General features: G+C 34.4%; 1 protein-coding gene across 1 annotated transcript in view; it reads left to right on the top strand.

Moving 5' to 3' along the window:
- Window positions 1–24,210, top strand: part of LOC148939225 (uncharacterized) — a 329,493-nt gene that overhangs the window by 242,593 nt on the left and 62,690 nt on the right. Inside the window, exons 13-16 of the mRNA XM_089106790.1 lie at window positions 1,786–1,917; window positions 8,469–8,606; window positions 13,389–13,504; window positions 22,926–23,205. Coding sequence (XP_088962916.1) covers window positions 1,786–1,917; window positions 8,469–8,606; window positions 13,389–13,504; window positions 22,926–23,205 — 666 coding nt within the window. The remainder of the gene's footprint in view (window positions 1–1,785; window positions 1,918–8,468; window positions 8,607–13,388; window positions 13,505–22,925; window positions 23,206–24,210) is intronic.

Genomic DNA, 24,210 nt, shown 5'->3' with positions numbered 1-24,210 from the left:
AAGACTTTTATTTTTTTTTATTTTTTTTTAACTTTATTGTATATTTAGCCCCCATGCCTACGACAAAACCTTGAAAATTTGAATTTTAGTCAAAACCCATATTTTGTTATACCTTTTGGAATTGTACTCTCTAGCTCTGGGTATATCTCTCAGCCATGAATGTTCAAGACGCCGAAATTAACCTACAAATTTCTCATTATAGACAAAAACAATTATTCTATTGCCCCTATTGGAATTGTATTCCCAAGTCAGAAACCCCATCTCCCTACCAAATGAACCATCATATGAACATGGCGTCAGAGAATATGTATCAGCTGTAAATGCTCATGTCACCAATTTAAACTTTAGAAATCGCGCTTTTTTATTATTTTCTTTCTTCTGATTAGTAGAATTTCACCACACTTTATGTATTTTAATATTGATACTTGGATTTTCAACAGATTTTTAACCAGACTATTAAGTATTTTTAAAATATGAACTAGAAACGCTGATGCCTGTGTAAAAAAAACATCAAAATTGAAATTCTAATTTGGCCCACTCTAGCCTTACCTAAATTAACGAAATTGTCCCTTAAGTATTCCCATATTTCCAATTTATTGAGTGTAAGCATTGGTTTCGAATTTTTACACGTAATTTGGTCTTTTTTAAAATTTCTCTTCATTAAATACATCTTTTTTCACTTTGTCTTTCAAATTTCAAAGATATTTGAATTTATTGTAAGGTTTTCACAGATTTCCAATTTTTTTCGCATTGTTATAAATTGAATTTTTTTTTTTTTAGATGGGATTTTTTTGGCCGTGTTCAGATCTTATCAAGCAGAAACTAAGTTTTCTAGCTTTTTCCGAAGTGTTTCACTGTTTTTCAATTTTGTTGTTAAGTATTAAATATTTTAAGTTTTTGTCGAAGTTTCTTCGCCAGTTTCAGTTTTTTCCTGAAGTTTTCAAATTTTTTTCAAATTTTTACTCGAAGGTTTCGTAATATTTCAATTTTCTTTGACAAAAGCACATATTTTTAACTTTTGCAGAGGTTTTTCGCTGTTTTTCAATTTTTATCGTAAAGTTTTAAAACAACATTGTTTTTGGTATGAAAATTTTTCATTTATTCTCATATTTTTGGGATAGTAAGTGTTCCAATGAAATTTTTGTCCTTTTTAGAATTTGTCGTAAAGTTGTTAAAGATTTTCAATTTTTGTTGAGGTTTTTTGTCAGTTTTCGTTTTGTCCTAAGTTTTTCAAAGTTTTCCAAATATTTACAGTAAATATATCTCTTGAAATATAGATTTATAATGTTTTGCTAAGGTGTTTTGCTGCATTTCAGCAAAACTCCCACATAGCTTCCGCATATTTTACGCATTTTACGTTATATATGCCTCAAATTTAGCGTTTTTGTGTTTTATGAATTTTGCAGTATGGAGAGATGCAAAGCACTCAATGAGCGAGTACACATTTTAAACATTTTACATTATTCAGAGAAGTATGGCTCTAAGTTAGCGTTTCAAACTCAAGATTTAAAGACATTTTCAGACTTACAGGTCAAGTATTACATGCATCCTTCTATTATTTACGTATGTGATTTGGCGTTCAGTAGTTTGAGATCGGTTCTCTATATTAATTTCAGTTCACTATATTACGTATATTTACTAAATTAAACGGTGTTCTTATGTTCACTTGAATATTTTTAGTAAATTAGTGTCTGTCATGAGTCCTCAGAATGACAATAGATTCTTAAGGTCCAGTGATCACTTCTAGAAATGAAATAAAAAAAACAATAATAAATTATCTTTCAGATATTGATGAATGTGAAGATGACCCGTGTGGTGTTGGTTTTACCTGCAGAAATACTATCGGTAGCTTTTTATGTCAATGTGATACGGATGGCTTGGACCCTGCCTACGAAATTGTAGCTGGAGAGTGCAGAAGTAAGACTGTTACAGCTGTGGGAAGGCAGTTTTCTATAATCTAAACGTTTCCCGAACATTTGCCTTTAATTACTGTGAATCTCTAGGAAAGTTCATATATTCTCGAACTGCTCGATGATTAACTTAGTTACAAGCATGCTTCCAGGGAATATAAAAGAATTTCTCCTAGATCCCAGCGAAAACTTCCACCGCCGTTAAAGAATATAATGCAGGCAAACACCAAAATGAGTGACATTCTACAATTAAGCTAAAAATTAAGCTGTTTAAAGACTCATTCGTCCTCAAAACCCCTTAGGAATAACCCTCTGACCTTTGCCCAAACATTCCGGTCGAAAACTTTGGGAAACTGATAGGCTCATTTGTCCTCAAAATTCCTTAGGAATAGCTCTCTGACATTTGCCCAAACGTTCTGGCCAAAAACTTCGACAAACTGATAAAAGAGGAGTCAAAAAGTAGAGGTAACTTATAAAAATGGGAACTGGCACTAGTGTTTACAGAAAAACTATCAACACCATCTAGCGTTTGGCAACACTTTATATTTTTTTTCTTCAGTGTAATATTATGAATAATTAGTTTAACTACTGTGATTGGTAAGATTAGAGTAGTGCCAAGTGCCACCATACGATAGATGGCGTTGATAGTTTATTTGTCAACAGTTGCACCAATTCCCACTCTTATAAGTTATTCATGCTCTTTGAGAAGAGTTTTTAGTTCTTTAGCTTACATTTCATAGGAATTAATACTATCACCAAAGACAGAGCAGTGTGAATTGAAGAATTTGAGCCTGTTTTGAAAAATTCAAAAGAGGCTCAAATTAAAATTTTAGTCTTAATTCACTCTCTATTTTCTTTGAATTCCAGTTAAGATATATGAAAACACTCAGATTATTTTGTTCTGAATTATTTTTATAGATTACAAAAATGTTATGGGTAGGTTAGATTTGCAAAAAGAAGCTAGTTTGATAAATACTGATCAATGTGCCCTTCTGCAAAACGGGCTACCTAATAACCCAATATGGGTCTTCCCGAACATAAAGCAAAATTAAAAACAAAAAAATAACTAATATTTTCGTTTTGCTTCAGCTTTATAATCTTGCTGGGTTGCGCTAATGGCGTTAGTTGTTGGTTTCTTTTTCTTTTTTTTTTCAGGGACGACTTTGAGTTTTTTCCATTAGTTTGTCATACTTCTCTCACTAAACTCTAACTCTAAGAGTGACTCGTATCTCTTTGAAGGAGAGGAAATGAAGCATAAAATGGATTGTCGCAGATTATGAAATTAGCGTGTCTACAGTGTCTCAGGAATGACTTCGGGTACCAAGTTTAAACTTTCGTGGACTTTTTAGGTAGTCAAGTGAACCTCAAGTTTTGCCTCTGGCAGGAAACTATTTCTATATAGGAAAGTATTTCTAAGTGGGTATTTCACTGACCTTCCTAACATTTTTGCATTATAGGCCCCCATAAAATTTGTAGCATATTCATGTAGCATATTCATGGTACGCAAGCTTCAACAGCGTGCGTGCAATACCCTTGAAACAGCTTTGGGAATCGAGTTCAATCCTGATGATCTCGCTTTTTTTTCTATTTTTCTTAGATGAATTCGAATTATCTCTCGTATTAATTTATTATGCTCTGTGCACTAGCTTTCTGTACACTTAGCAGAAAAAGAGTATGATTCGTTGGTTTGGCTATCGCAAAGAAAAATTCAAAGAAATGCATAATATTGGAGCAGTGATATTTAGTCAAGCATGATATGTAATTTCTACGGGTAGAATTACAAACGCTCTGGAACTTATTTCGATGTTCTGTGTTTTTCATTTTTATCTTCTAAATTCACAAAACAGGCTTTAAATCTTTTTTTTAATTAGTAATGTGAGCGTAAGATAGAAATGTTAAAATCCCAGAGCTAGGCCTCTAAGTCACTGTCAATCCATAAAGCTTATTTTCCGTGTCACGGACTATGAAATGTGGTTGATATTTCATTTTCCATATGTTCACTTTCTGTGAGACCCATCTAGTTGAAAAATGCCGGAGTTTTATAGGAAGGTAATAAAAACAGGCTCAAAGGTTATAATAGCCTACCTACAAAATTCTAGATAATTTCATAAAGGAGGAGAGCAGTATGATATAACTCCCCATCCTCCTATCTATCATTAGGGCACTTCTCTTTATAACTTTTCCCCCTCCCCTCTTCCTACATATTCCTCAAATTGAATCCCACCCCTATAAAGGTCGTCTCTGAATTCGTATATAAAATCACGCAACAGTATTATACTGTATAAAAATAATTTTTTTTTTTTTTTTTTTTTAACTAATTAATTTTCTATTGACGTAATTTTCTCACATCAAGAATGCTATCATCAAAAACAAAAATATACATTTTATACAAGATAATATTTATCACATTAATTAGGCAACGTGAGGCTACTAGCCAGGCTGGTTTGCAATAATGTCTACTTGCTACTACTACTAACAACCCAATGTGACAGTAACCAGCATGAGTAAAGCACAGTTGCGCAGGCCTTCCTTCATACCATTTCCTCCAAAAGTTAGCGTTTCATTCCCACATTAAATTCTACTTTTCTTTCAGTTATTTTTTATCATCTCATTTACGAAGACATTTGATTTTTTTTTACCGGATTGATGGCCAGAAAGAATTATTTCTTTCAACCTATTATCTTTCACCCCTGCAACGTGACCTAATAGAAATTAAAAGTTCTTTCATTATAGTCCTAGGATATGTGATCGAGCCCAATCTTTCGCACAGCTTATGTTGGATGTACGTTCAGTCACTCCTGATGCTAAAAAATCGATGTTTCGATTTTGCTAAGAAAAATTTTCCAGAAATGAATCGTTCTTACTTTTTTTGGTAAATATAACCGAAAATTTGTACTTTCATAGAAAAACCTTCATTTTATTTCGTGAAAGGATTCTGGAAAAAGGAACCTTATTTATTTAGTTTAAAAGGAAATAAGACCAAAATACATATAAATAGGACCCAAATAATAAAATATGAACTTGTAAGGACGTTCACTAAATTTCTAGTTTCCATTTGGTAGTCATCCCAGACCCTTCGTCCAAAAATCATGAGAACGAAGGAAAGTGAAAAAAGAACAAGCATAATTTTTAGCCAGTAAATAAACGAAAAACAAAGTTCATATTTTGGCAAAGATATTTACTGAGTTATCCTGAATTTTAAATATATATATATATATATATATATATATATATATATATATATATATATATATATATATATATATATATATATATATATATATATATTACCAAGGTATATACAATTACCAATGAAAAAACTAATAATTATCTAGTTCAACATTGTAATAATGGTACTTGCTCGGTATCTAATCTAACTATTACAATTTTAGAAAATCTGGACCTCGAAAACTTTACTAAAGAGGAAAAAAATAATAAATTACGCAGACAAGAAGAGTATTGGATCCATGCTCTGGCTACTGCGCATCCTTTTGGGCTAAATGATCGAGCTGCGAAAGACGGAGAAAGGTCGACTGTATGTGATAACTTTATCAATGGGTTAACGGACCACAAATATGTTAATTGACAAATTAAACGTAAAAACAGATCAAGAGGACAGAGGAAAAATAATAAAAAGAATAATTTATACTTAAGTTAATTTTTATTCGATTTAGGTCACATATTTGATAATAATGGAGTGACTAGTTTAATACAATCTTTAAATAAGTTATCAAAGAATAATTTAATAAAAGTTTTCTGGATTGCAAAAAATAGTACAACATGTAACTCAAAAAATAAATTAATTTATGATGCAGTTTGTATTTTAGCTAAATCAAAATTTATCTCAAAATATAATAAATCTGAAAAAATTGTAAATAAGGATAATAGATTATATTTGTCTATTAATTTTTGTTCTAAAAAAATAGAAGATATTAATTTGCCAAGAATCTTAAAACAGCGGAGAGTAAAGAATGCCCTTTCATTTAATTTGGTATATAATGGTAGTCCAATTTTAACATATAAATTTTCAAAAACAATTGGTCAAATCATTTTTAACTATAATTCAATACTTAAAAAACTGGACGGGGTGAGTAATTGGAAACCGGTGTGTAATTGTGAGCAAGTTCTACAGTATGTGGATCAAAATTATACTCAGTTTGTAAAGGTGGATTTGTCCATTATAAAGAATCGTGATCCTCAAAAGATAACGAAAATGGGGTCTAAAATCTTTCTTACTTACAAAATGATGCAAGCAGATATCCTTAGTGGATTCAAGAATGATTTAAACTTATTTATTGATAATTGGTGCAAGAAGGAGAAAATTACTAATGATAGATTTCAGAATTGGATCAATTTGATTTTGACTAGTGTAAGAAATAGCATGTATAGAATTAATCCAACAGATTCTGTGAAAAAATCAATATTTTATAATGCCAATATGAAACAAGCAATTGCTAATTTACAGAATGAATTTATAATTGTACCAGTTGATAAATCTAGCAATAATTTTGACATAATTTGTCAGAAACTCTATTATGATATTTTATCAAAAGAGTTACAAACAACAAATACATACGAAAAGGCCCATATGGAGGAGAATAGATTAATTGAAAATATAGAAGAAAGAATTTTGAAAAATTTCAATATTAAAATAAATGATGATGACAAACAGCTTCCTTTCTTATATTGGACGATAAAATTTCACAAAAATCCACCAAAACCACGTTTTATTGCTGGGGCAGCAAGGTGTCCAACCAGAATTGCGGCTACTGATCTATCTTAAAGTTTAGGAGAAATTAGAAATAAATTTAAAGCATATTGCTCTGGAATTAAAAAATTTTCTAACTTTAACCCATATTGGAGTGTTAATAACTCGTTACAAGTGATAGATTCTTTGGTGAATGTTTCAGCTAAAAGAGTCGATTAATTTGATTTTACTACTTTGTATACAAAATTGTCAATAAATTTAGTATTAGAAAAATTGAAAAAGGTGATAAATAAATATTTTCTTTTTTCTAATATCAGATTTTTGAAAATTGATACTTTTAATAAAAAAGACCGATGGACGAATTTCTTTAGAAGCACTATTAATTCAAGATGTTATAGCTTGGATATGATATGCGATTTATTGGAATTTGTTCTATTTAATACATTTATAAGATTTAATGGGAATTTATATAAACAAACTGTAGGTATTCCTATGGGTGAGAATGCAAGTCCATTCATAGCAGACCTGTTTTTAAGTCAATTAGAATATGAATATATGATAAATAAAAATAGCCCAAACAACGTAAAATATAACCTTTCAAATAATAAAAGATATCTAGACGATCTCTTGGTAATAAATTGTGCAGAGTTTATTGAGATTTCAAAAAATATTTATCCACAAGAGTTAATTCTTGAGCCTAGCTATGGGATGGGACACTCCGACCATTTCTTAGATTTAAATATTAATATTTCAAATAATAATAAATTAGTTTTTAAATTATATAATAAAACGGATGATTTTAATTTTAAAGTAATTAATTTTCCATAGCTTGAAAGCAATATACATTCAAATATTACTTATTCGGCTTATTATTCCCAATTATTTAGGTATGCAAAAATATGCAGTAATTACGCAGATTTTAAAAATAGATGTAAAAAGCTGAGCGAAAAACTGATCTTAAGAGGTTTTTCTGCCAAAAAAATTAGTTGGCAATTCAAAAATTTAGTTTCATGTATCATGAACTCTTAAGTAAATATACAAAAAATTATAAAGAAATACTGAATGATATTTCAATATAATTTCTCGCAGGTTGAGTTTCTAGGGGTTTCAAACAAACTTGAGGATCTTTAAATTGGTAATTGGTTCCAGATACCAATGAAAGATACATCTGGAAGTGTCTTCGTTTGTTCCGTTATGGTCTCTCAGTGACCTCTGGGATTTGATTGTGGAAGCATTGAAACACTTTTTGTATGTAATTTTTATTAGCTTGACTAGTTTGCAGGTATTTCACAGGTTTGACCTGACATAGGGTTACCATATAGATCTTATGGTAGAGGCGCCACCGTGCTGGGTAAAGAATGTAAAGCCTCGAAACTCGTTAAGGCCAGTGGTATTCTTCTGATGAGCCCTAAATGGAAGGTTTTACTTGGAAATATTTTGCTAGATTTAAGGTGCTTTTGCTGGTAATTTTACAACGACTTACATTTATTGATGACAACTGTGCATGGATTTGGACTTTTCTATTTGGTTGATGGTTTGGGTATACTGTTTGGTCCTAGGTAGTTGGATGGATGTGTAAGGTGAGAGCCTCGTTCAAGTGCACATTTGTCTCAATTGCTGGATTAGGACTACAGTTTTTTTTTTTTTTTTTTTTTTTTTTTTTTTTTTTTTTTTTTTTTTTTTTGCCAAGTAATTACCTCTTAAACATAATATATATATATATATATATATATATATATATATATATATATATATATATATATATATATATATATATATATATATATATATATATACCCTTTTCTTTCACTATTCCACAAGACACTATTGACACATCTTTTTTTTTTCAGGAATAGATTATTGCGAGGGTCGTAATGGCAGTGACTACTGCAGTTCAATAAATGGAAACTGTATCAATAAGATCGAGGGTGGGTTTGACTGTCTTTGTGACCCACCTTACGCTAAAGCTGGAAATTATTGTAGATTTGGTATGTATTATTTAAGGATTTGCTAACATTTTGTGTCCATTTAACAGCCAACTAGCAAGGGCGAGGCTTACACATTCTTTGTTTTTCTTCAGTGTTTCCTTACAATTATATCATTTGTTGGGTCAAGAAAATGACCTAAGATTCTGTTGAGGAAAAAGAATGTGCCATAGAAAACCTAGTTGACGAATATAAGTAGTATAAAAGTTCAAAATTATCAAAAAAAAAAAATATAATCTCTTTGATCTGCCATCATCATTTAGGCCTATATATCCAGTTCTCTTCTAGGCTTTATGTTCAGTCTTTGTTTTTTTAAAGGTAATAAACTTTCTATTGTCAGTAGAAGCAGCTTTAAAAAACGATTTCTCAAAGTGTCAATGACTTAAAAATAACGAAAAAAAGTTAGAACCCGTCGACATATCTTAAGTGTATTAATTAAAAAAAAACTATTTCCACAAAATAAGTTTTTCAATTAAAAGTAAAGAACTCCATTGAACTAAAAATGAGCCAAAATAGAATCAGAAAATCTACCAAGCGTAAATTATCACAAATCAGCATCAATAAATAAATGAAACCCAAAACGAACAGAAATTGCAATAAATAACCGATTCAAACTCAAAACGAGCAGAAATTAACATTAGTAGGGCTCAAAACAAATTTGCCATCCCAAGGCCAGAACATAATTTGCACTTCACTGAAAATTTTTTTATGTTTTTACTTTTATAAGTTTAATAAATCAAATAATATTAAACATTTTGATTACTAAATATCATTACTTGTATATTAAACTGACATTGCACAGACAAAATGGTTGTCTCAAAATTTTGATTGGATGTGTTTGAGGAAATTGTTTGCATGAGAGGGGCGTTAGTTGCTGTCCAATCACTTTCAACTATTAAAAAAGCCACTAGCCCTTTTAATTTCCAATCAAATGAGCCCTTTTGGAGCTTCTACGACAACTCTTTCAAAAATTCCTTGTATGCCCCCAGGGCATAACTTACAAACCTTGCCTAGAGGGCTGGGGGGGGTTGTCATCCTTAAAGACCTGATTTCCAGAGCTTTCAACTAAGTTGAAGAAAATTGCTATCTCAAAATTTTGATTGGATGTATTTGGGGAAACGGTGGGGGTGAGACGAGGGTTAGTTGCCCTCCAATTACTTTCTACTACTAAAAAGGGCACTGTCCCTTTCAATTTCCGATCGAATGAGCCCTTTTTGAACTTTCTACGACAGAGTTTTCTATAGAAACCTTATATGCCCCAGGGCATAACTTAAAACCCTTGAACTAAGGGCTGTGAGGGGGTTTTCATCCTCCAAGACATGATTTCCGGACCTTTCAGCTACGTTGAACAAAATGGCTGTCTCAAAATTTTGATTGAATGTGTTTGGGGAAATGGTGGAGGGGGGTTCTCTTGCCATCCAATCAATTTCGACTATTAAAACGGGCACTAGACGTTTCAATTTCCAATCGAATGATTCCTTTTTGAAGTTTCTACGACAACTTTTTCTATAATAAAAAGAAAAACTTATATACCCCGAGGGCATAACTTACAACCCTTGCCCTAAGGGCTGTGGGAGGAGTTCCATACTCAAAACATGATTTCCAGACTTTTTAACTACGTCGAACAAAACGGCTATCTCAAACTTTTGATTGGATGTGTTTGGGGAAATGGTGGGTGTGAGAGGGGTGTTAGTTATCCTCCAGTCACTTTCGACTATTAAAAAGGGCTCAAGCCCTTCTAATTTCCAATCGAATGAGCCCTTTTTGAAGTTTCTGCAACATTACTATCTATAAAAACCTTATATGCTCCCAGGGCATAACTTACGGCCCTTGCCCTGGGGGCACTGAGGAGGGTTATCATCCTCAAAGACCTAAGTTCTAATTCTTCTAAATACGTTGAACAAAATGGCTATATAAAATTTTGATTAAATGTGTTTGGGGAAAAGGTGGGCGTAGGAGGGGGTTTAGTTGCCCTTTAATCACTTTCGCCTATTCAAAAGGGCACTAACCCTTTGAATTTCCAATCGAATCGAAAGCCCTTTTCGAAGTAATTATTTCTGTTCGTTTTAAGTTTTAATGTGGCTCCTAACTATAAGTTGAAAAACTTGTTTTTTTATCTAACTTCTGATTGTTTTTTTAAATAAATGCTGGGGAATCTGGCGCCCCTTCATAGAAATCTCCCTTCCCCCAAGGGAACATCCTCTATGGAAAGATCCTCCCATGTTACCACGAACTGTTTGATAAGTATCTGAGTGATTAACAATATACCCTCTTTGGACACTTTTCAATCAAGTTTTAGTCCAGGTTGAGGAATGGCTTGGAAGATTCACATAGAATGACTGTCTGGTTCAGATCCCATTTTCTTTAGCTTCAATTTTGATATGGCCGTTTTATTTGTGCTCTCAGACATGAACTTTGAGGTGAGTTAGTAATGGGAACTAAGCATATTAGTAGGGGAGCTTCAGCCTCCCACCTAAATCTTAAATCTGCCTGAATTTCTGGACATTTCTTATTCAAGCTTAAATAAGTTTTTTTATTATTTTTTATATATGCTTTTTATTATTCTGATTCCAAATATATAAAGTCTATTAATTTTTAATGTCACCCAACCAAAGCTACAAGCCTGAGAGAATGTGCCTGCTTTTCCAAAAAGGGTAGAAACATCCCGAAAAACCAAACGATCTTTAATGAAAGTCACGCCATTAGAGCCAGCTCATCTGTGAACCCTACTGTAGCAGTTTCAAGCACATATTTCACGAAAATGTGGAATTTTCTATTTTTGCCAGAAGAATGGATGCTTGTTTTTTTTTATCCAAGAAATGATCTTATCGAACCAATGGTCCTAGGAGATCGGATGAGAGCTCATTTGAACAGAAATCAAAAGTTGTGAAAGTTCTCAAAAATTCCGAGCTACCAAAAAAGATTAGGGGACACCAAGCTCCCCTCCTAGGTTCAGTTTTCTTCAAAGACATTATACCAATCTTTTAAGATGGCCATTCCATTCAACATAGTTGAAAGGTCCAATTACTATACTTTTGGTTATGACACATAGAGCATTTCAATCAGGAAATATAAGGAGTATTGCCGGTTAATTTTCTGCAGAAAGGGGAGGGGGATCAACAGGAAGAACTTGACACGGGGGTGGGAAGGGATTTCCTGGCATGATTTGAAAGACGGTCAGAAATTTAACAAAACAACAATTTCTTCCAAAAGAAAGCAATGAAAAACATTGAAAATTAAAACGAAACAGAAATTATTATCTAAACGAGCGGGCTGCTCTTTTCTCAACCATCGCTTTTCATGGTAAAGTTTTTACTTTTTCTCCTGATTCTTTAGGAAAGACAACTCAAACACAAAGGCCCTTGATTTTGAGTAAGAAGTATTTTTAAAGAAATTGAATACTTTAATGTAAAGAGCGATGGTTGAGAAAAAGGCAGCTTCTTTCATATAAATAATAATTTCGGTTCGTTTTAAATTTTATGATGTTCCTTACTTTCAGTTCAGAAAACTTCTTTTTTTATTGTTTAACCTCAATAAAGGCGAATCGACACAATATTTAAACGTCGCCGTATACGGAAATAGTTATGACTGTTTTTTTTTTTGGAGGAACAGGTATTTGCTATATAAATTAGCTAATATCATTTTTAGATAGGATATCGTTGTTTGTTTTAGCTAATTAATTTTGAACGTATTGCTCATAGCGAAGTTGAAACAGCCACTTTTACTAATCGCCTAAATCGAAATAAAACGGATGATGCAATCTGGATTCCAATTATGTTATGTAAATGCCCGGAAAAAAATAGTAAACAAAACGATCCAGATGTTCCAGCGCGTGGACCAGTTGAATGCGTGGGGCGGTTAGCCCAGTGTATGAACTGACTCAAAGTTATCCCTTGTTTTTGTCCAAAACAAATTATCATCGCTTAGCAGAAGAAAGTGGAATAAATATCTGAATAAAAACAATAGAAAAACCAAGAGATTCACAAGAAAGCCGAATTAAAAGGGAGAATAATTAAGGTTTAGAAAACCAGAGCGTGACCATAGAATTTTACATCCTCAATAATTTAATTCTCCTAACTATATTGGTAAGTACTACCCTGCTTATCTAATATGATTCTTTTTTTATAACTATAATTGCTTACAGCAACTGATACCAAAAACTCACTGCAGCGCAAAATCCTATGAAACTAAAATAACTACACTCCTCCTTCACTCCATTATATTCAGAGGTTTGCTCTCTGGTCTTGGGGCTCTTTGGCGCACTTGGAGTCACAGGGGAAATGTCTTGAGTATTTTCCTGAACCAAAAATTGCGATTCACTTGAACCATCCCTCAACTCTTTCACTAAACAGGTGCGTATGCTACCAAGTAGGATCTTTTGCGGATGTTCGGACATCAGAACATTCACTGAGTGATGTAAGTGGTCATTGGTTAGATTAAGAACTCACACCTGCAGTCCTTCTGAAATATTATTAATTCACATTTGTGATTTTGTTTTGTTTTAATATCATTGTTGTTGAATCTATTCAGCCGTATTCACCTGAATCTAAAAAACAAATTAAAAAAATGTAATATTTCTATATTACTGTAAAAAAAAATGGCCCTACAGTTTTATTTGTCCCGCGCTGCAAGTGATACGTTTTCTTTTAGGCAGATTAATTATTTCAAGTGCTATAATCATTATTAATAAATTTGTCCATGTTCATTGCCTCGTATTCATACATGCTATTATTTATATGTTTTGACCTGGAAGATTTTGACTCGTGACTTTTTTCTCCACTCTAGACGAGTCCCTTTACTCATACCAAGCCTCTTTGGATTTACTTCTGGACTGGAGTCCTGATTTGGAAGATCCTACTAGCGTTGCATTTGAAACTGTTCGCTTTCGAGTTAACGAAGCTGTAAGTTCTTATTTTACTATAGCATTATACTGAAACTACCAAGGACACGAAAAACCATATCTGATTGTGAAATTTGTTAGTCGGAGGCTTACACAACCATGTGTATCATTAAAAATTTGAAAACTTGAATTCCTTTTATAATGACAAAGACCTTCATATGCGGCTAAGCAGTTTTGGCAGTAGCGGGCGTTAAATACAAAAAAAGAGACGTGGTTAAAAAATCACCAAGAACTAGCTAAAAGCATTCAACGCCAAATGGCTTAAGAAGGTTTAGTATCTTTTTGAAGGTGTCATTTTCTTTGGAAATCAAAACTGACTTCTAATGTTTATTTTTTTACAACAAGAAGTACTGTCATATTTGAGTAATTAGTTTTCCACGTTAATTTTGACGGTTCAGCATGGCAAAAATGACGGAAATCTGGTACTGCCCTAAGAACTTTACAGCTTTGAAACAACCAAAAGAAATATAATAAGGAGTTATAGCTTTCAGGGGTGAATAGACTTTAGGTCCAAGGAGAAAAATGCTTTATTCTACTGTCCTTGGTGCTAATTCACAGAGTAGATTGGTAGACATGAATCTCTACTGCAAGTACCAACCCTGTACAGGTTTATTCATCGTTTGCAAACTTGATCTAGAATTCTCCACTAGCATTGCATTTGAAATTCCTCGCTTTCAATTTAAGATAAATATAAATTCCTATATAATTATACTGTTGTGTTTAACTTTAGATAATTCTCTCAATGATCCCGTTGATGGGGCTATTTACATATCTTCTTTAATTCAAAAAGCTAAATTTGGTATATTCTTGCATGTATACTATGCCCTTTCAACAAAGCAAGCTCTCAATGCGTTCGGTCTGTTTAATCATGTCTATTCTTTCATTATATACAGTAATAATTTTTTTCCCCAATATATCCTTTTATTCTCACAAATTAAAATAGTTGGAATATGGAGCTTCATACATAAGAATTCAAAAGCTTAGCTATTTCAATAAATTCAGACGTATAAAGTGTCATCTTCGTTGACATCATTAATCCTGCCAGCAGTATTTTTTAAAGGCGGATTATTTTTGGACAGCGTGTTACGATGGAAAGCCAATATGATCATACTGCCTTTGAAAATTTTGAAGGCTATGACTGACTGATAAATTAAAACCGGCCTTGCTATTGGCAGGTTGACTGATGCCAATCCAGACGAGGCTCAAGTTTCTTTCAAAACTGTGAATTTCAAAAACTTAAACATCCCAATCCCTGTTCACCTATTCCTATTTTTTCATTTCGCCAATGTTGATCGGCTAGGCTGCAGTAAGTCAAAAGTATTATGTGACATATTGCCTCTTAGATTTACTGTCTACCCTATTGAACTAAGCAGTTCCAATCGATTGGGACAACAGTTTCTAAGATTAATCGGTTTAGCACACAGCATTTCTAGCAGGCTACTCCAAAGGAATCAATTTTTGAAAAGAATTTGAAAATAACTTCTTGTGTATACATTTTTTTTTAAACGTTCATATTTAACTTTGTCTGTTTAGGTAAAAGAATATCAAATCTTCAAAGATAAAACTGCATTAGTGTTCAGCAGAAATGATCTTGACAGGGCTTTGAATAATAATGGAAGTGTATTTAGTTGTGCAGTATATTTACTATGAAGGGAGAAAATTGGTTAATCTTGATTACAAGATTAACAAAGAGCGAAATAAAATATTAACAACAACATAAGAAAAAACAGTTCCACCTATAAATACTGCCAAAACTACTGCCAAAACTATTATTTATATTAGTTTTTTCTTTCCTTTTTTACTTTCAATCGTCAACGGTATTGCCAAAAGTACACTAAACCTCATATTAAACAACAGAATCAAAGCCAGATAAACCTGAATATCGCGTTCCAAGCTAGTTCATAAGGTTTGTGTGAATTCAAAAGAAAGGCAATTGGGTCTAAAGGCTAAATGGTGTGAACTTTTCAAGACAGTAGAACGAAACATTCATAAAATATTTTATTGTATACTCAATAACCATTATCACAACCGTTATAAAGTATCACAAAGTATCATAAAGGTTGTGATGCAAAGTATCACAACCGTTGAAATATTTGAAATACCTCAAATGAAATATTATATAGAATTTTGAACCTTAACTTTAGCAATACAATCTAGGGTTAAACCAGCAAGAATGAATTGAAAAAAAAAATCTTAAGAAATATGCGCAATCAAGTTTTTCCAGAGAATCATTACATATCACATGGATGCAGTGAAGTCATGGCTGTTATTTTTGTGAGTTTTAATATAGATCTTATTTCAAACTCACCCAAACTTAAGCATGTTTGCAATCGAGATTTTTCACTTGAAAAACTGTTATTTTTGGCAGTTATTTTTGTAATAATAATCTTACTATAAACTTTGAAAAACTTACACTAGGAAGCTATTGAATTTTTCTTACCCTAACTACTTTAAGCCATATAGATGCTTTGTCATGGTGCTTACTTATGTGAGTCTTCAAAGTAATCTTAGCACAAAATTAAGCATATACGAAATTGAGCTATATTCCTCACCACTAATTCATATAATATCATTAGTACCGGAAGACCAGTGGCTTCGCCACCGAATCTCGGCACGGCTACGTGGCTGGCTCTTATACATTGATTCTCATTGTCGCTTGGTTTCTAACCGAGACCGTTGTCTTAGTGAAGAAGCAGATTGATTTGCATCATCCTCCAATTCTCACATTTTCATGTGACCTTAAGATCATTAAGACCTTAATGACCTTAAGACACAACCGTACTTGGTTGTGTCTCACAATATTTTTGTGATCTTTGGTAATTTTTGGAGCTTGGGGCCAATTTTTGTGGAGGGCTAGAAGATAAAATAGAAAAAAAAATAAAGATAGAAGATAAATTCAAAGTGATGGAAGATAAAAGGGTACAACCATGACAGGATGGTTTGTTGTCAATGGCCCAATAAGCTCCACTAAATCTCATGTTGCCTAGCATACTAGCTCAGATTAGAAAATGAATCTTTTTATGTAATTAATTAAAAAAAAAAATTCCACACAATAATTTTTTCGAAGAAAAGTAAAGAGCTCCATTAAACAAAAAATTATCAAAAATAAAATCAAATAATCTACCAAGCGTGAACCTACCACAAGTCAGCATCGATAAATAAATGAAACCCAAAACGAACAGAAAGTACAATAATTAACCAAGTTACAATAGTTAACCAAGTAATTAACATAAGTTGGGCGCAAAACCCCTATGCCTACCCAAGGCCAGAACAAAATTTGCACTTTACTGAAAAAATATTTTATTTTTATAACTTTAATAAATCAAATAATATAGACATTTTGATTACTATATATCAGTATATGTATAGTAAACTGACAAAGCACATTCATTTGTATATTTTCAGTAAAGTGCAAATTTCGTTCTGGCCTTGGGAAGGCATAGGGGTTAGTTGCCCTCAAATCACTTTCGACTAATAAAAAGGGTAATATCCCTTTGAATTTCAAATCGAATGAGCCCTTTTTCAAGTTTCTACGACAAAGATTTCAATAAAAAACCTTATATGCATCCAGCGCATAACTTATAATCCTTGCCCTGAGGGTTGTGGGGGAGTGTCCTCCTCAAAAATCAAAAATGTATTTTCTATCTGGAAATCAACTACGCTCAACAAAATGGCAGTCTCGAACTTTTTATTGGATGTGTTGGGGGGAATGAGGGACGTGGGGGGGGGCTAGATGACCTCCAAGCACTATTGACTATTGAAAAGTGCACAAGCCCTTTTAATTACCGATCGAATGAGCCTTTTTTATAAGTTTCTATGACAACGCCTTCTTTAAAAACCTTATTTGCCCCCAGGACACAGCTTAAAACCTTTGCCCTGAGGGCTGTAGGGGAGTTTCCTCCTCAAAAAATATTTTCTATCTGGAAATCAACTACGCTGAACAAAATAGCTATCTCAAAATTTTGATTGGATGTGTTTGGGGAAATTATGGGCGTGGGGCGGGGTCTAGTTACCCTCCATTCATTTTCGACTATTAAAAAGGGCACTAGCCCTTTGAATTTCCAATCGAATGAGCCTTTTTTGAAGTTTCTACGACAACGCCTTCTATAAAAACCTTATATGCCCCCAGGGCATAGCTTAAAACCCTTGCCCTGAGGGTGGTGGGGGAGTTTCCTCCTCAAAAACATATGTTCTATCCGGAAATCAACTACGCTGAACAAAATGGCTATCTCAAAATGTTGATTGGAGGTGTTTGGGGGAATGATGGGCGTTGGGGGGGGGGGGGAGGTTGGCTAGTTGCCCTCCAATCACTTTCGACTAGTAGAAAGGGCACTAGAACTCTCAATTTCCAATCAAATGAGCTCCTTTTGAAGTTTCAACGACGACTCCTTCTATACGAAGTGCCCTTCTCTAAAGGAAAAAGATAATACATAGTACATTGGGCCAACATCGTTCTAACATGCCCTCAGGGCATAACTTAAAACCCTTGCCCCGAGGGATGTGGGGAGTGTCCTCCTCAAAAACATATTTTCTATCTGGAAATCCACTACGCTGAACAAAATGGCTATTTCAAAATTTTGATTGGATGTGTTTAGGGGAATGATGGGTGTGGGGGGGCTAGTTGCCCTCCAATCACTTTCGACTATTAAAAAGGGTACTAGCCCTTTGAATTTCCAATGGAATTAGCCTGTTTTGAAGTTTCTACGACAACGCCTTCTGTAAAAACCTTATATGCTCCCAGGGCATAACTTGAAACTCTTGCCCTGAGGGTTGGGGGGGGGGAGTGTCCTTCTCAAACACACTTTTTCTATCTGGATATCAACTACGCGGAACAAAATGGCTATCTCAAAATTTCGATTGGATTCGTTTGGGGGGAATGATTGGCGTGAGGGGGGGGGGGGCTAGTTGCCCTCCAATCACTTTCCACTATTAAAAAGGGCACTAGCCACTCCAATTTCTAATTCAATGAGCCGTTTTCGAAGTTTCTACGACACCTCCTTCGATACAAAGTGCCCGGGTATGGAGAAAAAAACAAAAACATATTGTGTCCACATCGTTCTTTACTTAGGCAGCGCTAGCGCGCTGAATATGACAATGAAAATAGCTGAACCTGTTGTTGGCCAGTGAGATGGGTAATATGGTTGAGAGTCAAATCGAAGACCTCAGACGCTGATAAGAGGTGAATTTCGGGAAGAAAATCATCTTTATTTCAATTTATGAAGATAGTGATTCCAGCGAAAGTTCTTAATTTATTTGGAAACAACCCAATTTTTTTTGAAACTGTGAAGTTACTTTTTACTTTTTACTTATTTATGTTTCATAGGTAGCGCGCTAGCGCTGCCTAAGTAAAGAACGATGTGGCCACAACGTGTTTTTTTTCTTCTACAGACACTTCGTATCGAAGGAGTTGTCGTAGAAACTTCGAAAAGGGCTCGAAGGAAATTGGAGTGGATAGTGCCCTTTTTAATAGTCGAAGGCGATTGGAGGGCAACTAGCCACTCCCCCCCCCTACGCCCATCATTCCCCCAAACACATCCAATCAAAATTTTGAGATATCCATTTTGTTCAGCGTAGTTGATTTCCAAAAAAATACGTTTCTGAGGAGGACACTCTTCCACAACCCTCAGGGCAAGGATTTTAAGTTATGCCCTGGGGGCACATAAGGTTTTTATAGAAGGCGTTGTCGTAGAAACTTCAAAAAAGGCTCATTCAATTGGAGGTTCAAAGGGTTAGTGCCCTTTTTATTAGTAGAAAGTGATTGGAGGGCAACAAGCCACTCCCCACACCCATCATTCCCCCAAACACGTCCAATCAAAATTTTGAGATATCCATTTTGTTCAGCGTAGTTGATTTCCAAAAAAATACGTTTCTGAGGAGGACACTCTTCCACAACCCTCAGGGCAAGGATTTTAAGTTATGCCCTGGGGGCACATAAGGTTTTTATAGAAGGCGTTGTCGTAGAAACTTCAAAAAAGGCTCATTCAATTGGAGGTTCAAAGGGCTAGTGCCCTTTTTATTAGTCGAAAGTGATTGGAGGGCAACTAGCCCTCCAGGTTGTTGTGGGTAGAAACTGTTGTGGGTAGAAGGCGTCTTGGTAAAAACTTCTAAAAAGGCTCATTCGATTGGAAATTCAAAGGGTTAATGCCCTTTTTCATAGTCGAAAGTGATTGGAGGGCAATTATCCCCCCCCCCCAAGCCCATCATTCTCCCAAACAAATCCAATCAAAATTTTGAGATAGCCATTTTGTTCAGCGTAGTTGATTTACAGATAGAAAATATGTCTTTGAGGAGGACAGTTCCCCACAACCCTCGGGGCAAGGGTTTTAAGTTATGCCCTGAGGGCATATAAGAACGATGCCCATCATTCTCCCAAACACATCCAATCAAAATTTTGAGATAGCCATTTTGTTCAGCGTAGTTAATTTCCATATAGAAAATATGTTTTTGAGGAGGTCACTCCCCCAAAACTTTCGGGGCAAGGGTTTTAAGTTATGCCCTGAGGGCATATAAGGTTTTTATAGAAGGTGTTGTCGTAGAAAATTCAAAAAAGGCTCATTCGATTGGAAATTAAAAGGGCTAGTGCCCTTTTTAATAGTCTAAAGTGATTGGAGGGCAACTAGCCCCCCCCCCCCACGCCCATCACTCTCCCAAACACATACAATCAAAATTTTGAGATAGCCATTTTGTTCAACGTAGTTGATTTCCAGATAGAAAATATGTTTTTGAGGAGGACACTCCCCCACAATCCTGAGGGCAAGAGTTTTAATTTATGCCCTGGGGAGATACAAGGTTTTTATTGAAGGTGTTGTGGTAGAAACTTCAAAAAAGGCTCGTTCGATTGGAAATTATAAGGGATAGTGCCCTTTTTCTTAATCGAAAATGATTGGAGGGCAACTAGCCCCCCCGCACGCCCATCATTCCCCCAAACACATCCAATCAGTATTTTGAGATAGTCATTTTGTTCATCGTAGTTGAAATTCAAGATAGAAAATATTTTTTGAAGAGGACACTCCCGCAGAACCCTTGGGGAAAGGGTTTTAAGTTTTGCCCTGGGGGTTTATAAGAACAATGTTGGCACAACGTAATATGTATTTTTTTTTTCCTTTAGAGCTGGGCACTTCATATGGATTGGATTGGAAATTGAGAGTTCTAGTGGCCTTTTTGATAGTCAAAAGTGATTGGAGGGCAACTAGCCCCCCCACACCCATCATTCCCCTAAACACATCCAATCAAAACTAGACTTAACTTGGGTTTAAGTTTAAGAGGGCAATTACCCCTCCCCCCACGCCCCTCATTCCCCCAAACCCAGCCAATCAAAATTTTGAGATAGTCATTTTGTTCAGCGTAGTTGATTTCCAAATAGAAAATATGTTTTTGAGGAGGACACTCCTCCACAACCCTCAGGGCAAGGGTTTTAAGTTATGCCCTGGGTCATATAAGGTTTTTATAGAAGGTATTGTCGTAGAAACTTCAAAAAAAGGCTCATTCGATTGGAAATTCAATGGGCTAGTGCCCTTTTTAATAGTCGATAGTTATTGGAGGGCAACTAGCCCCCCCATGCCCCTCATTTCCCCAAACACATCCAATCAAAATTTTTATATAGTCATGTTGTTCAGCGTAATTGATTTCCATTTAGAAAATATATTTTTGAGGTGGATACTCCCCTACAGCCCTCAGGTCAAAGGTTTTAAGTTATACCCTGGGGGCATATAAGGTTTTTAAAGAAGGTGTTGTCGTAGAAACTTCAAAAAAGCTCATTCGATTGGAAATTCAAAGGACTAGTGCCCTTTTTGATAGTCGAAAGTGATTTGGAGGGCAACTAGCCCCCCCCCCGCACCTATCATTCCCCCAAACACATCAAATAAAAATTTTGAGATAGAACTACCCCAAATCAGCATCGATAAATAAATGAAACCCAAAACGAATAGAAATTACAATAATTAGCAGAGTCAAACTCAAAACGAGCAGAAATTAACATAAGTTGGTCAGAAAACCCCTATGCCTTCCCAAGGCCAGAACAAAATTTGCAATTTACTGAAAAATAAAAATGAACATGCATTGAAATTTTAATATAGATATACTGATATTTAGTAATCAAAATGTTAATATTATATATTTTTTTAAGTTATAAAAGTAAAAACATTTATATTTTTTAAGTAAAGTGCAAATTTTGTTCTGGCCATGGGAAAGCATAGGGGTTTAGTGACCAACTTATGTTAATTTCTGCTCGTTTTGAGTTTGATTCGGTTAATTATTGTAATTTCTGTTCGTTTTGGGTTTCATTTATTTATCGATGCTGATTTGGGGTAGTTTCACATTTGGTAGATTATTTGATTTTATTTTTCCTCATTTTTTGCTTAATGGAGCTCTTTACTTTTCTTTGAAAAACTTGTTTTGTGGAAAAAGTTTTTTAATTTAATAGCTATAAATAGTTAAGTCTAGTTAATTGATTAAGACACGAGCTAGTTTTAACAGTAGCACACAAGTATATTTTTTTAGCCTTGTTGAGAACAGTGGGTCTTTTAGCTTTGATCCATTGTTAAATAAGAATCGAAAAAAAGGATACAACAATACGAAAAACTATTTACACTTCACTTTTTAGACTTTACTTTAAAATTTTTGTAATAAGACCAAATTATGTTTGGTTGTTCTTTTTTAGAGAAGAACTAAAGCTTCGTCCCTCATTACTTTTTCATAATCTTTGAGCGGAATAGCAGAGTTGAATGAAGTCAAAGTATGATTTGTGGAGTCCCTCGTACTGTCCAAAGTTTTAACTTACATTATGACGGTTTTTTTTCGGACAGGCTCAGCCCATTTTCAGGCCACAGATGTAAGTGGGTCTTGTGGCCTGCATATTGACCATTAAGTCCATCCCCTACGTAAATTTAAAATAATAAACGAGCGTCTTTCTTTAGTCGATTACAGAAATCGGTGCCAACCAACTGACACCGTTATTTGATGAATGGAATTGTGGATACCCGTCTAACTGACCGTATTTCAGACAGTAAGCTGTGCGGAAAATGTGACTGTATCCCACTTTCTAGGGCTATAATTAAAGGACGGTTGGCGTGGCTAGGATACACTTCGTATATTGAGGATGACAGGTTGCAAAAGATTGTCCTTTTCGACCCACCATCTAGGGCCAAACGAAAAGCAAGTCGTCCCAGAAAGGGATGGAGAGGGTCGTAAAAAAGGAATGAAAGCCAACTAGGGTGTCTTGGGAAGGTGTAAAGACTAAAGCTTTAAATAGATTGGATTGAGGAGGAGCGCGCGCAGCTTTTTTGGCCTCATGTTGTCTGATAGTATAGTGAGTTGTTAGTAGTAGTAGTAGTAATAGTAGCAGTAGTATTAGTAGTAGTAGTAGTAGCAGTAGTAGTAGTAGTAACAGCAGTAGATATACAAATCATGTACCTTTATTTCAGCTCAAAGCAGCAACAGGGCTCAACTGGCAACTTTTAAGCATCAGCACTACTACACCAAAAGTCAATTATTTCACAAGTCTGTTGAGTGATAAATCCTACCTGGTTATACCTAATCCCTTAACAGAGGAGGTTGTCTCCAGCAATCTAGTTGTTTACAGCAAAGAGGCTGTTGAAAGCACAGATATTTCAATATCATCTTCATGTATTGATGCAGCAGAGAGTACTTCCTGTTATCTGAAAAATTTGAAGATTGTGAAAAATACACTTGACTTTAATAACGGTAAGTCACTCGACTGCATTAGTCTTCAATCAAAATAAACAAAAAAAAACAATTATTTTCACAAACTCTAAGTAAGAAGCGAATCGTGGTAATAGTAACTAAAACTCTAAAATTATAATAAAAGTCAACGTGGAAAAAAAATTCAAGAAAAAGTAAAGAGCTAAATTGAACAAAGACGAGCATTAATAAAAGACGAATAATTAGCCGTAACTGACATATTTCTGACGCGGTCTTTTGACAACCTGGCTATATATAGTGCATATTCATTCATTTCTACATTCCCTGAACATCTAAGATGAATCCCCTTAGCAGTTCCGGATATTGCAGATGTGGCATTATGGGAACGTGGAAGTACAAGATATCTTCTGATTTACTTCAACTTACCTTTACCGTTCCCCGGAAATTTAAACTTAATGCCCTTAGCCCTTCCTCATATTACAAGTCGACCCTTTAACAACTTGGATGCGCATAATGTCTTTTGTTTTAATTCAATATTAACAGAAAGCTCAAATTAATACCTTTGGTCGTTACTGAAATGCTGTAGATACGCTCTTTTGAAAACATGAATGTAAATAGTGTATTTTGATTTAGCCCAGCACTCTCCTGAGGTAACTTTTACCACTGCCACCAACAATTGGAACCCAAGTCCTAAAATCGGTCTCGATAGGGAAATCTTTTCAAACAGTTCGTGGTAAGGAACTGTAAGTAAGAAGCAACCCGGCTCAATAGTAACCGAAACTTTAAAAAACGGAATTTTGATACCAATAGATATATCAAAAGAAGGAGTTTTTATGCTTATTTCAAATATACAAGTTTCAATTAGTTTAATGTTACCCATCAAATGTTACGAGCCTAAGAAAATTTGCCTGACTTTTGAAAAAAGGAGGAAACACCCCCTTAAAGTCATAAAATCTTACTGAAAATAACACCATCAGATTCAAGGTATCAGAACCATATTGTACAAGTTTCAAGCACCTATCTAAAAGAAATTTGGAATTTTGCATT

The sequence above is a fragment of the Artemia sp. Qi Xiang Cuo genome, chromosome 21, assembly GCF_049724085.1.
Source record: "Artemia sp. Qi Xiang Cuo chromosome 21, ASM4972408v1, whole genome shotgun sequence".
Lineage (NCBI taxonomy): Eukaryota > Metazoa > Arthropoda > Branchiopoda > Anostraca > Artemiidae > Artemia > Artemia sp. Qi Xiang Cuo.
This window is presented reverse-complemented; position numbering and strand designations above follow the sequence as displayed.